Source organism: Sphaeramia orbicularis, chromosome 14, assembly GCF_902148855.1.
Source record: "Sphaeramia orbicularis chromosome 14, fSphaOr1.1, whole genome shotgun sequence".
NCBI lineage: Eukaryota > Metazoa > Chordata > Actinopteri > Kurtiformes > Apogonidae > Sphaeramia > Sphaeramia orbicularis.
The window spans coordinates 28,027,766-28,042,162 of record NC_043970.1 but is presented as its reverse complement, the minus strand read 5'-3'; the positions used below and the strand labels follow the sequence as shown (position 1 = coordinate 28,042,162).

The following is a 14,397-nucleotide window of genomic DNA, read 5'->3' as shown; positions in this document are numbered from 1 at the left end:
CTTTTTCCATCTTAGCATTGAAGTCCCAATGACAAGCAATTAAACTGGAAAAAAAGGTAAAAGTTTTATTCGCTTCGATGCATCCTGTTGCTAATTAAATACCCAAGCCTACTGCGTTTACTTCTTTCCAACATCATTCACTTCCTTTTACACACAGATGTCCAACAGCAAACACCTCCTTTAATTGCACTCAAATGTTAAGTCACACTCATACATACATGCCGGCTTTCTGGAGATATTGTTCTGGTCTCTTTGGGAAACATCTTTGGCCTTGGAGCCAGAGTGTGAGAATTTTGTTTGTCTAAAGGAAAAGCCTGTTTGAGCTCAAGATGTACAAGCACTGCTCTGCAATTGACACCACGGGTCAAAACTCATTACTTGTAGGCGGCGAAATAAAAAAAGCACAGAACCGAGTTGATGTCTCATATTCTCCCAACCCTCTGTTAACCTCTCATTTTATGTGAGGGTCAAAACTTTTTTATTAAGCAGTGTGATTAAAGAAAATACAAACTGTGAACTTGTGTGACTTGAATAATAACAGATTATTTTTCCACTTTAACTCAATTAACTAAAGGGAAATGCCAGTGATTGATACATCATATCATATTCATATTGTTAAATATTTTTTCAGGGTTTGCAGCAGTGAACTTTGTTTTCATGGTATGCATATCCTGTGTACATTTGCATGAGGTAACCTGGGTATAGAGTCTTATCTGTGTTCATGTTTTCTCTCCCATTTATGTGGTTCCATTGTTCCCATTTAGGTTTTTTCCCAAATTTATTTTGATGTACAACTTCACTTATTTTCAAGAACATACTTGTGGTATCAAATGTTCAGTGATCCTTTCAGAGACTGTTATTGTGTCATGAAAACCTCATACCATTGCAACCTTGCGTCTAATTGTATTTACAGTACGTGCAACTCTGATGCCAAAGAAAAGCTTTTGTTTGACTCTTTCCTTTTTTTGCATTCATATGTAACACCGAGCTAAAATTAGAAAAGATTAATAAGGTGATTTCCCTGGGACCAGAACATATTTTCTGCTGAACAACAACAAGAAATCAAAAGCATCTCACCTGTTTATTATTAGCTAAAGAAAAAAAGCAGAAGGCATCTGGCCTTTTTCTGTGATCCACTGTTTGAACTCTGAGATTGATACGCTTCGGTGAAGTACATCCTTAACAGCTACGAGAAACAGTGAGCGGAAATCATTAACAGAATGAATTTGTCTAGTAGATCTCTACAGACTGTGTACACTCAAGCCAAACCATCCAGAGGTCAGCTATCGCAGACCTGTACTTAATCCTCGGTGCTTTAGGTCAGTCGGTTTGATTCACAGCTTTGTTGATACTCTCTGGTTAGCATCTTTGGTTTCAGTCCAGTTTGAGGCTTCCTCCCTAAACTGGGCCACATCCTGTCCTGGGACAGAGACCAACCACAACATTTATTGATATGCGTCTCTCCCAAGAGGAGAAAGAGTGTTAACCATTAACACCTTTCCTTCATCCCACTCTTTCATGTCACAGCTCCATACATGCTCCGTGCAAGTCACTCATTTTAAAGTCGCTGAGTCCATCGCCAAGTGCCTCGGGAGGCCTTTGTTATACAGTAGGTGAGGGGTTAAACAGTGGCCAGCTCGGTTTCTGTGGTGAAAGATGTGCGTGTTGGCCGCCGGCCCTCCACCAGGCCAGGAGACAGGAAGGGGACAGGAGCTACAGGAAACCGAGGTCTAATCTCACTAGACACAACTCTGTCAAAGACACACACACAGAAGTCTGTAACACACACATTCAGTGCATTAATTTCTAAACATTTATGTTCACATGCTTACACAAGCCTGCATACAGAAACAATGGTGCGAAGCTGACACGTGACGCTAAGTCTTTTAAAGTTCATCATCTTTTTGTTTTACATGTGAGATAGACAACTGAAGAGGGCAAAGACACCCATAATTAGCATCTAGCATTAGCAAGATTAACTAGTGATATTTATTAGAAGCCGCCATAAGATGAATGCAATAACCTGTGAGGGAATTATTTTAGTACTCACAAACAAAACAAGCCTAACTTTTCTGCCCTTAAACAATTATAATTGTTATTCTAAGCAGTAATAATACCTGGGTTTATTGGTATATGAATATAGCCAAACTTACAAACTGCAAGTGCAATGATAATATTGTAAACAAAATGACCAAAGGGAAGGATTTTTTTTTCTAATAGTGAAAAATTGAGGTGTTAAATTGCTTCAGGCACCAGAACATCCCAAAGCATGCCTGATATCAGTGTATTAGCTTTGCGAAATTTAAAACATGCGCTTGCATTAATCCCTGAAACACTTAAGGTTCTGAGTGATACCTGGAGGCCAATAACACGCATATCAAAACATTACTCTGCTGCTTCAGGAAACAGGACAAACATTTATATTGAGCTTGAAAGGAGCAGTTTTTGGTCCCAAACCACCATCAGTCAGTGAATAAATGTTATGCAAACAGATGCAAGGAGTGCAAACTTATGAATTATTACCTTTCTCTATTTTACATTTATTCAAAAACTTTAGCAGAACTCATTAGAATTGATTAAAGTGACACCAGAATGTTGTCCATAAGGGAGATTATTCCTTCAGAGAAATCTAAAATCCTGACATATAAGCAAACCAGGTTGGGTTTTATGTACCAGGATTCTGTTGCTTTTGAAATATAGATTTAAATGTTTGTTAGCAAACATACTAATATTCTAGTGGTTAAACATTCATGGTGAGCTTTTTAGTCTGTCATATCTCAGCTTGTTCTATGATCTTTTTTCCTTCTTCCTTCTTTGTTATTATTATCTCTGCTCTGCCCCGTCTCCATTTCTCTAGGTGTGTGAAGGTAATTGGCACTCTGTTTCTTTAATTAAAATGAGGTCTAATTGTAGCTGAAGCAGGGCAAATGTTCATAGGCCTATAATTTCCCTATCACACTGCAGAGCCACAGAGAGAGTGGAAAATGTGTAGGGAAAAGGGCATGCGGCGAAGAAAATGAAGACAGGAGTGAAGAATTGTACATGTTATATAAAAAAGGGGATTCAGATCAAATGGGTCCCACTCTCGTATTTGAGGTCAGCCGTCTGAAGCCTGAAGACAGCTGTATAGAAAATGAGGGTGTAAGGTTCACCGTATACTCTCCCATTGTCAAAAACACAGGGTCAGGTTAGCACGTTAGAAGAAAACCTTGTACAACACCCGCTATTGTTGTCTGTTTCATACTGAAAACTTAATACCTTCCTTTTGCTTGTATTATCCTGACATTGTTCAGATGATGAGAAAAACTGTGCCATGCTCCGTCTGATACCTTCTTGTGTCGCTAGTCCAATTTTTTCACCCTCCTCAGGCCTAACTCAACGATTATGTAATGAAGCAAAAAGAAACTTCTAAACATACATTTTAATTTCGCAATTTTTGTTTAGCTGCATATCCATGGCTCAGTCTTGATCCGTCTCACATTTGTGTTTAGACTCCCGTAGTATCTCTTTATATGGACAATTGTACTGTAATTAATGTACAATTGTTTGTTTTGGGTGTTAAATATGGCCACATGACGAATTTTCATTGTTTCTACATTTTTCTAGCACTTGGGGCAATTTTCCGGCGGTGGGTGGCCGGCGCTGCTGAAAGAATGCAAGGGAAGCGCCGGCTTCCTCTTATAGAGCTTAAGTCTGAATCTACTTGAGTGAAAGGCAAGGCCATACACGCACATAATAAGAACACTCACCATCTCATAGAAACGCTCACACATCCTGTCTCATAAACCTTAATGATAGAGCAGTGATAAACAGTGATTACTATGCCGGGGGTTGGTGTTTCTTTTCCACTCCTTCAAATCACCATATGAAACAGAGGCAGGTGTGTATATAAAAGGTGCAGACAGTGGAGCCTGAGTATTATGGAGGTGTTCTTTAAATTATGCTGAAGTGAACTCAAGGTACTAAATGCGGGGAAAGCACCAGCCTGAACTTTGTCACCCAATTATCCTCCTCATCCTCCTCTCCTCTCTTTCTCTGCTCTCCACATGGTACCGTCCCCCAGCTCTGCACCGTCTCAGATTGTTGTTACTCATAGCCGGGGTGTTCACGTCAAAAAATGGAAAAGGAGCGCACATGTTGGTAAAAAGAGAAACAGGTGATACATGGGTGTATCAGCTGATTAAAACTACCGGTGGCATTTTCATATCGGTGTGATATAATAAGGAAGCTGCAGCATCAGCAGCCAAGATGATTAGTGATGCCTTGGCTTTTATATGCTACACCAGACACACGTCACCCACACGACAGGAACGTGAAGACAGCTCTGAGGTGGGATTTAATAAGACAGATTCGAGGCATTTCACCGTGCGGCAGCAGTGAAAGTGGGGCTGAGAAGGGGGGGTTAATACTGTGCTCGCGTTTTTGAGATGTATGAATTAGCAGGAGGTAAAGATGTGAGCAGCTGTGGGTGAGATTGAGTGATCAGTGAAATCATTACAGATAAACGAGTCGAACAGAGTCAGGTATTTATAGACTGTGCTCCTTTACTGTAAATTAGTTTGTATTAAAATGTTTATTAGTAGTAATTAAACACATTTTTAATCTAAAGAGAGGGAAAAATGCTCGGCAGGAGAGAAAACATTAGCTGTGTGATCAACATCCAGCACAATTTAACAACATTGCTGAAGCTGAACAGATGAATTGATTAACTGATTGACAGTTTTTGTTGTGATAATTGATTCAAGGACAAAAACAGCCTGTCAGATGTGAATATTTGATCTTTTCTTTTTTTTTTTTTAGCTCTGTCACAGTTGGACAGTTCAGAAGCAGAATAAGATGTCACCTACAGTCATGTAACATTTTAAAAGATTTTGACTCTTATGTTTTATTGATCGAATGAAATCCAAGGTAGTTAAAGCATTCAGATGTAAAGAAAATTGAAGGCAGCCCAATTTATTGTTCATTCATTGACTCCAACGTTTGATCTTATATCATTGTAAACAGTTGCATCTGGACGTAAGAGTGTTTCCCAACAGATACATGTATAATATTCAGATATCTCCTTATCTCAGTTTTTTTGGCATTTTTTTCTCTATTTGTATTTATTTCATTGAAAAGTGGGTTGGTAAGTGGTAAATGTGATTGCCTCTCACTTTACACAGGTTCACAGAGATTAATAACTGTAGGCGTTGCAGTTATTTTGATAAAATACTACAAGTGTTTGTGTGGTGCAGTGTGGTGCAAATGTACTCAAACAGAACAAGTAGGACTGGTCCCTGGCAGCTGTTGTAACTTTTATACATTCTGCAAAAGGTTTCTCTTATCCTCAATTTACACTGCACTGAAACACTGAAAGGTCAGGAGATATATCAGAATGGTTATCTAAGTGTGTAGTTACGTAATGAGATTATATATTTAGCACTCGTAGAATTCTGTGTGAGCTGTAGTGAGACAATACATGTTAGTAGATTACTTTGTTTAAAGCAGTGTATGACTTTCATCACAAATTTTTCTCCAAATTTGTAAAACCCGAGTCATAGCCTAATTATCACTAATCCATTAGTCTTTCCGTGTTTACACACCTAAAAGACTTCCCTCACAGTGAACAAGTTCGAAGATGACTCCATCACAAGCAGCCCTTTTGTCATACACATACTGTAAGGCACGAGTGAGTGGTGAGGGCCTGGCCTTACCCTATATGTTTGTGAGGCATGTGTGATAAGCCTACGCAATGACATATTCCTAAAATGCCATGAAACTGATGTTAACTATTGTTTTTCTCGATCACACATCCTGTATTATAAGATGACGATTTCTTCTGACCTGGTAGCAGACACGGATTCATTGCTTGTTGCCTCCATGTTTGTTGCTCCTGGAGCTGCGTGGAATTCCCATTCCCACAATGCACTTTGCGACAAAGATTCCGAGAAGACCCGAGTGACATTTTGGTTTGGTATGTAAACAAACGGACTGCTTGTGATGGAGTCATCTTTGAAGTTGTTCACTGTGGGGGAAGTGATTTAGGTGCATAAGCATGAAAAGACTAATGGATTAGTGATAATTAATCTATCACTGGGGTTTTACAAATTTTAAGAAAAATTTGTGATGAAAGTCAAACTTTTAGAGAAAATGGAAATGGTTTAAAGACATTCAAGAGGCAGGAGTTTATGGTAAAAATATGTATTTTGACCAAAGGCCGACTGGACACGTCTTAAACTGTGATACAACTGATGACCGCTAGATACTGGATCTGCAAATGTGTGACTCCCATAGACTTACATTAAATCCAACATTCATTCATCCATTTTCAGAAGTGGTTAATGCTCAAGAGCGTTGTTGGGATGCTGGAACCTATCCTAACTACCAGCAGCTGACATACAAACAAACAGCCACTCACTCTCATACTCACACCTATAGGTGATTTAGATCAGTGGACCTGTTAAGGTGTATATCTTTGGATGGAAAGGCCCTGGCCGGTGCTGGGGTCAAACCTACGACATTCTTGCTGTGATGTGACTGTATTAGCCTAACTGCTGCACCACTCTGACACCCCAGTCCCGCATCTAATGTCCACACTAATGCGGATATTTTGCAAAATGGAAATTTGTCTCCATGTTTGGGCCTCTCATCCAGATGTAAATGGATGCAACAGAGGTTATTTAAAATGCTTTCTGAATTGATTGAAAAATGATAGTGTCACATCCCAATCTGCGCATATCTTTGTGTAATGAAGCTGTGCCTGAAACATCAGATCCAGTTGTAGTAGATTGAGGTCAGCATGGATACGTTTAGGAGGTGGATTGGACTGGTACTATGGCCAAATGCTCATCATTTAAGAATGCACTCCGACAACCCAAACACATACAGTAACTTTAGTGTATGACTGAACTTGTTGCTGCTGCTCATCTTCAAGACAGATTAAAGCCTCTTCATCTGCAGTATCATCCACATCCACAGCTTATTATTGGCCAGAAACAATAGGTTGCTTCTGTGTTTGTACGACTTATTTTTGCATTGTTCATATTTTATAATGAAGGTTGTGTGGACAAAATTTTGTTTGAAAACAGAGGATGAAAACATCTGCTTAGAAAAACATTCATGTTTGGGTGAACACAGGATAAATCAGTTTTTTTTTCCTGACTCTTTCACATCCCATTTGTTTTGTTCAGATTTTAGACCATTATAAATAAAATTTTTGTGCAAATAGAAGATTTTGATGCTGTGTCTGGTATTGGTTTACAGGTCTGTATGACAGCTTGCTAGGTCGCCAACTCGGACTTTCAGAGCTTATATTTATGGAATAAAACATGTCATTTTCAAGAGAGACAACCTGACTGTAGCTGTGGTTAATAGGTTAAAAAAAAGACTGGAAAATGACTTTTTTGATTAAGTTTACTGTTTTACTCCCAGTAAGCTAGCAATTAGCATTAGCTCCTCTGGTACCACTTGTGCTTCCATAGAGCTGACCTTTTGTTAAAACATGGTAATTTTTAGCTTCAAAAAGCCAACATGGTAGCAACCAATACACAAATTTCTGCCTTAAAAAACAGTTGGTGGTATTGCAGTACCTCCGTTTACTTCTTTGACTAAGCTGTGTATCAACGGTAGGGACCAAGCTAAGCTAATGAGTCTGCTAATAAGCTGTGAGACCTTAACTTTGCATCTTTATTTCCCTTCCTATATAGCCTAATAACTATGGAAAAATGATGCAGCTAGTGAGCATGCTGTAGAGAAGTAAAAAAGAAAACACAAGAGACTAGAAATGAAGAAAAAAATGTTACAGTAGATTATCAGTGTGAGTTGACAAAAGAGAGAAAAATAAATAAACATTAGATGTAGCTGTAAATAGAACAGTGTAATCTCCATATAGAATAACACAGAAATCCTGAATATATCTGTTTAAGATTAAAACATGGTTTTGATATACGTATTGTCAAGATGGGTCGAGGTCAAGATCCCACAGGCCACAGTGCAACCCAGCATAAAGCCAATGTTTAAGTATAGCTTAGTACTGATAAGATGATCTAAGCTGATGTATTGTGTTGAAATTAAAATATGTAACTGCAATTAATAAGAATGCTTAAGAGTAAAGAATAATTAGGAATGTGCATTTATTTGTACTTACTGATATGTATTATGACAGGTTAAGTGAGGACAAGTTGATGGGTTAAGTGAGGACATGTCTTTAGGTTATGTCAGGACATGTTTTGCACGAAGTAAAGGTAAACTTAGGACAAACCCTGCAGAAAAGGAGAACTAAGGTAAACAACAACAAGACGTCTGCTGCCTGACGCTAACTGACAACGTTAAGAAAAGAGAACTTTCTTAAAAGATAAGGAACTTTCCCTAGAGAAAGAAGAACTTTCTCCGAAAATGAGGAACTCTAGCTAGAACAACATTGAGTTCGGCCGAAGATATCAGATTATGACTAATAAAAAAGGAAAGTTCCAACGGAAACATCTGGACACAGCTCATCTACCAATGACGTTAATGGAAAATAACCAGGCAACGGAATCCAGTAAAAACAGAAATAGCTATTATAGCGAATTCCGAAGTACTCAACGCCTCGTCGGGGACAGAGCTCCGTTAGTTAATAACGGTGTAGATTCGGCTCCGAGTTGCGCTATTTTGAGTCCAGAAAAGAACGCAGCAGATCAGCCGGGAGTTGTTAATCTTTACTTCTCAAATAATGCTGGAGGCTCATCTGATAGAATAACTTTGCATCGAAGGATCGAACTTTTAAAAGCAAAGACCTATTTCTTCAGATGACAAAGGACCAAAGACTCTTAAAGGCAAGAACTGTATTTTAGGAACCTTTACCGCCTTATGGGGAACATTTGCCGACGGACCATCTGTTTAACAGACTTTTGGTGTTTTTCTCCACTTTGGCCCGGACTGGAAAGGAAGAAGAATTTTTACATTTTCTTATTTCTTTTCTTTTATCCAGTATTTTAAAACGAACTCGGCAGCCCTGATCAAGCTGTTGAGGTCATTCCAAATTAAATTAAATTTTACCCTTTGACTTTTTACAGTAATTAGATTAAATTTGGTTTTTGATTTTTCTACATTTATCCAATTTCTCTAACTTCTTGACTTTTTCCTATTTACGTTTTTGATATTGATTAAGCTTTAATTTTTGACTTTTACTTTTCTAAATACTCCGGTTTTGTAATTTTTTCCGATTAATACTCGGTAAGTGATAACCCTATTTTTCTAAATTATTCAATTGTCTATTTTTACCAGATTAAACCTTTTTTACTAAATTTTGACGTAATTACTACTCTTATATTTTCACTTATTGGGCCCCTTTTCTTGTGTTACAATTCTTTAGGAATTAAAAACTTTTTCGACAACTTTGTAGTTTAAAGAAGTTTTCATTTTTATACTTATTCGTCCGATTTTGTCCGATTAAGTGAATTTTTACGAATTTATCCTATTAGACTCTTTTTCCAATTCTTCAATTCTTTATGAATTTGAATCTTTTTCAATAAGCTTTTAGAAGTCATTAGTTTTATTTCCATTTATCTGATTTTTCTCGGTTATTGGATTTTCTACGAAATCAGTCTATTCGACTTGTTAATTTAGATTGATTTTTGGATTCTATTTTTATAGTTTTACTTTTCCGATTTAATCGGGTTTACAACTCTTTCCAATTTTTGATCTTTTTACCAGTTCGTGATTTTTCCTTTTACAGAAGTTAGAGAAATAATTATTTTTATTTGAGAACTTTTCCAATTTTGATTTTCTTTCAATTTTTGATTGAAGAGAAGAGACTTTCAACACCATTTTATTTTTATGTTTTTCTTCCCCTTGAGGACATCAAGCAAGGCAACAATTAGAGACGTTTTCACAAGGCTGAACTGTGGGTTGAGAGATTACAACAGGGATTGCGTTGAAGTAAGGAAAATTGAGGACAGTTTAGGTTTAATAATCAGGATATTGATTTATAGTTTTAGAAGTTCAGTTTAATGATTTTATTAGGGATTAATTGATTGATGATTTATGTATATGCTTTGCTTTGCTAAAATTGCCTACAATAAATTTATAAAAAGTAAACTCTAAGTTCTCCTTGAGTTATTTCCCTGTGTGGCATAATATGTTGGTGAATGTAAAACGTTAGGTTTATTGTGTGCATAACATCAAATGTCCTGAAAGTATTTTAGCCTTTATCCACCTACCATTTTTATGGCCTGAAAGCCTATTTTTCCTGGCTTTTAAATTATTACCTGCCATGTAACAAGTGCTAAATCCACGAAACAGCTATCGAAGACCAACTGGGCTGATATCATCGCTGGCCACAGAGTGGGTCTCTCCTGGCAACTTTGATGTCAGAGTTAGCGGGGCAGAGGTTGGAGTTAATGATAGTTAGAGGCAGGTGAGTGTTTCACAATTAAGTTCAGCTGAGTAGTAATCTCTACGGCTAGCGCTATAGGGTAAGACCCTGGCCTAAGTGACGTGAGATCAGGACCCTATGTAAACGGAGAGCTGAACCACGGTAGTACCGGAGGATTAACAGTATGCAGAGCAGATGTTTTAGAAAATAAAAGAGCACGTCGAAGCATGTGGGAAGTGGGAACAACACATTTTACACAGCAGAGAACAGCCACACGGGTCTGATCCAGGATTTCTAGTAAAGCCTTTTTTGTTGATCATCTTTTTTTAATAAATGTAACAATGCATTATTCTGCAGATTGTCACTTAAGGGTTGAGTGAACAAGCACCTTTACAAGCAGCCAACATAATCTGTCAAAAACCTTATTATTGTTTAAATTTGGGGGGGCTTTAAAAGAGAAATCTGTTATGTTAAAAAAACACCTGGAAAAAAATGACAAAATTGGGCTGGTAGGAAGACTACATGAAAGAAAGGTAGGAACATATTGGTTTAAAAGCAGCCGAGGCCGTAGTATTATGTCCATCTGAGTGTGAGGTTGTGTTTTAATGGATACGGGATGCCAGACTTTGCAGTTGAACTTTTTATTGAGAGCCTAATTCAACAAAACATCTTAATAACCCCAATGATAGACTCACATCGAAACCCCCATTTCTGCCAACATCCATTTTTATGCAAGTGCTCTCCTTCATCATGGCACACAGGAGAGCCGCATTAAATCCTGTTTATTGGTAAATCCAAACTGCCTGACCCTCGAGATGAGCTTCAGAGGGGAATGTGTAAGGCTCTAAAAGCCAGTCTGTGACAGAAGCCTCATCCCATCAGTATAAATACGTGTCACAATTCAGCAGAGACAATCTGCTAAGACAGCTACGGAAAAAGATGTCCTCGAATGAAAGGGGCTGCTTTCACCCCTACCTGACTGTGCAAGTTACATGCAGTTCAGGTCCCGGATTTTATTAGGGTCCTGAATCATACCAGAAGTGTTCAGATTGTTTGTGAGCTGGCAGCCTGCCCTTCAAAAGATTACAAAAAATCAATTCTATTGTAATCACAGATCGTGACTGGAAGGACTTAAATCTTTATGTATGCTTGTCTCCTCGCTCTTTCTCTGTTCTATATATGTCTGTATCTATGTAAGCCCTGTCAATACCTTGTTCCCATTCCTTGTCCCTTCTCTCCCTGGACAAAAGGCTCATTTTGCCAGCTTTAGTGTGACCACAAGTACTGTGAGTCTCTGGGAGCAGAAAAGACATCTGGGAATAAAAACAAATAAATGAAATGGAAGACAATTTTTGGGTAGTGGGACTGTTCCTGTAGATGTAATTGACTGGTGAAACTCCATCTTCTCTCCTAATCCAAGTGTAAGTCATGGCACGTACTTGGTATGCAACTGGGGTCCCAAAATATGTTCAGTGTGTGATTTTTACATTCTGTTTCTCTGGATAGGGTTGAGTCTCACATAAGTTATGCTGCAGTGAATGATTGTTTTTTTCCACAGAGGTCCTGATGAACACTAAGACTGAGACTTCTGATCTGAAATGGACCGTCTTCTCACGTGCCAAACCCCTGGTATGTAACCGGAGCATTATCGTGTTATCTGTATTCTTTACGCAGACCTCATGGCGAAGGGGGATTTTTGACTTCCAGCTGTTCCTTTGTTACTTTGCCCATAAAAGAGTTCCTTATATGGCAGGTAACTGACAGAATAAAGGCAACACCAGCGTCAGAGTTGGATTCAGAGTATATTGAAAGCAGATGCTTTGATATATCCCATCAGCCTTGGACTTGATGTGTACCGCCCACAGTTTTGAACACTTCAGCCAGAAAAAGACATATTTGTAATTTGATCAACTGAAGAGTGGTTGCTAAGGTTTGTGTGCCAGCAGCATCAGTGACCAAAACTGCTCGACTTGCTAATGTCTCAAAAGGAAAATGGTTACAGTGATGCTGGCAAGAAGGTTTCTCAGACTGGACGGAAATGCTTACAACTCAACAAATGTGTCTATGCTTTTGATTCAAGAAGCGTCACAGAGGGAAGGCTTACAGAGACCCTTTTTTTTTTTTTTTTTTGAAGTAATTTATGAAAAGCCCATCATTTGTGGTTAGAATATGGCTGGATTGTGTTTCATAAATCCTTTATGCTGAATAGAAAAATTAGTTGAACAGTGATACACTGAAGGAAGACAAGCAGCACTAGAGAGACACCATGAGTTTTGTGTAATAAAAACTGCTTTGTTTCCCTGACATGGGCTTTAGTACATGTGGCTCCAGCTCTTGACATGGTTCATGTCTATGCTGCCTTTTCACTGGGTAAATGACATCCCCATTTCTCAAGAATTTGGACTTCAGTATTAATTTCTTCAGTGGTCATAGGATTGACGACAGCTTCTTATATCATATATTGTGTCAAAAATGTATTTTTTTTAATTGAAACAAAGGCTCAGCAATACGGCAAAAAAAATTTAAATCTCTATTTTTACAGTGTCATGGCCAAGTAATAATTTTAATCAAATTCAAAACTATTTTCCTCATTAAATTCATGTGCTGTATATGTGTAATATCAACCAACAGTTACAAAAAGCAGCATTTGCGTGTGTGTTGTGAGTTTGCATTAATTATAAAACAAATAAAAGTAACCATAAATAAAATGTAGAGAAACACTCACAGCCGCTATATATACAACGAACAGGAGTCAGTTGTAATATTTGTTGAGTAAAAAAGCAAGCACTGATCTTGATGAACAATTTAGGCATTTGTATATAGATAAAAAAAACCTTATTGATGAAATTAATTAAATATCACCCAATTGTAAATGAAACAAGACACGTAGACGTAGAGATTTCACAGCACTGTATATACTGAAATATACAATACTATACTGAACAAAGCGAAAACAACAAAGAAACAGACATAACAAATATTGTTGTTCTTTGTATGTAGAAATTGCTGTTATTTTTATGTGTTAAATATCTGTGACTCACTGTGATCAACCACAACCCCTGAGCATTTTCCACTGAATACAACAAAATGAAAGCATACATTAACCACGAGTCTCCTGTTGTGGTCTCAGAGCCTGAAATTCCACCAGCACTCAGTTTTGATATAAAAAGGTCACTGTAGAATAATATTAGGACAGTTACAATGTAAAGAGGTCTTAAATATAAAGGCTAATCCTGTCTGTGTTATTTCTGTAATAATTTTAATTGCCTTTTCACTTCAAGTTAAACTAAATTATGTAGCCTCTTTAAACATGATTTGCTTCCTGCACAATCCAACAAAAGAGAATTTTAAAATGCAGCCATGTACAATATTAGTTTTCCTGTAGGATGTGTTCAGCACCCTGTTTTCACCATGAATATTATGATAATGCATTTTCTGACATGTTTTGTGCTTCTCATCGGCCTCACACATCAAAATGACACATAATAGGCTTGTGGTGAATTTCAGGAGGCATCTAAATAGACTAGTTGGAGTGCTGTGCTGTACATTTGTTTACTAAAGTCTGTAGTATTAGATTTGGGATAAAAAGGGAAATCCTTTCTTGTCCCTTCAAGTCTCAAACCTTACTCTCAGTGCTCCACTGCACTGTAATTCATTCAGACTGGTATGCCGCCTCACTCAACACATCATCTGCAAATGGATTTTTAAAGATTTACATATTTACATAACTGAATTTCTGAGCCTCAAGTTCAGCAAATCTGCTAAATTCTGCCCTGAGTATGTTAATTTCTTGCTTGTTTCCTGCTCTGGGAACATAGTGATGGTGAACATGTTTGCTGTTGACTCAGAAGTCAAACATTAAAGCATTTTTGTGTTGGATTTGTCTTCCCAACAAATGTAGATTTCTGTGGAAGGGTTTCAGTTCATCCATATTTGTGATATCCCCTCTGTATCCCTGTATTTTAGTCTAAAAAAAAACGTGTTTGTGGGGTGAAAGCTGTGTCTGTCATGGATGCTATGTGCACTAGTGTGCTCTGTTTGACAAGTACGACTTGTATTCCCAC

At 37.8% G+C, this 14,397-nt stretch overlaps 1 protein-coding gene across 3 annotated transcripts in view; it reads left to right on the top strand.

Annotated features, from left to right (window-relative positions):
• ephb4a (eph receptor B4a) overlaps positions 1 to 14,397 on the top strand; it is a 46,319-nt gene that overhangs the window by 12,035 nt on the left and 19,887 nt on the right. For 2 of the 3 annotated variants that reach the window (XM_030154524.1, XM_030154523.1), the window contains exon 2: positions 11,892 to 11,962. In XM_030154524.1, the coding sequence (XP_030010384.1) occupies positions 11,892 to 11,962 (71 nt within the window). Of the gene's footprint in view, positions 1 to 8,557; positions 9,898 to 11,891; positions 11,963 to 14,397 lie in introns of those variants that run through there. The other variant, XM_030154525.1, reaches the window with a different exon arrangement.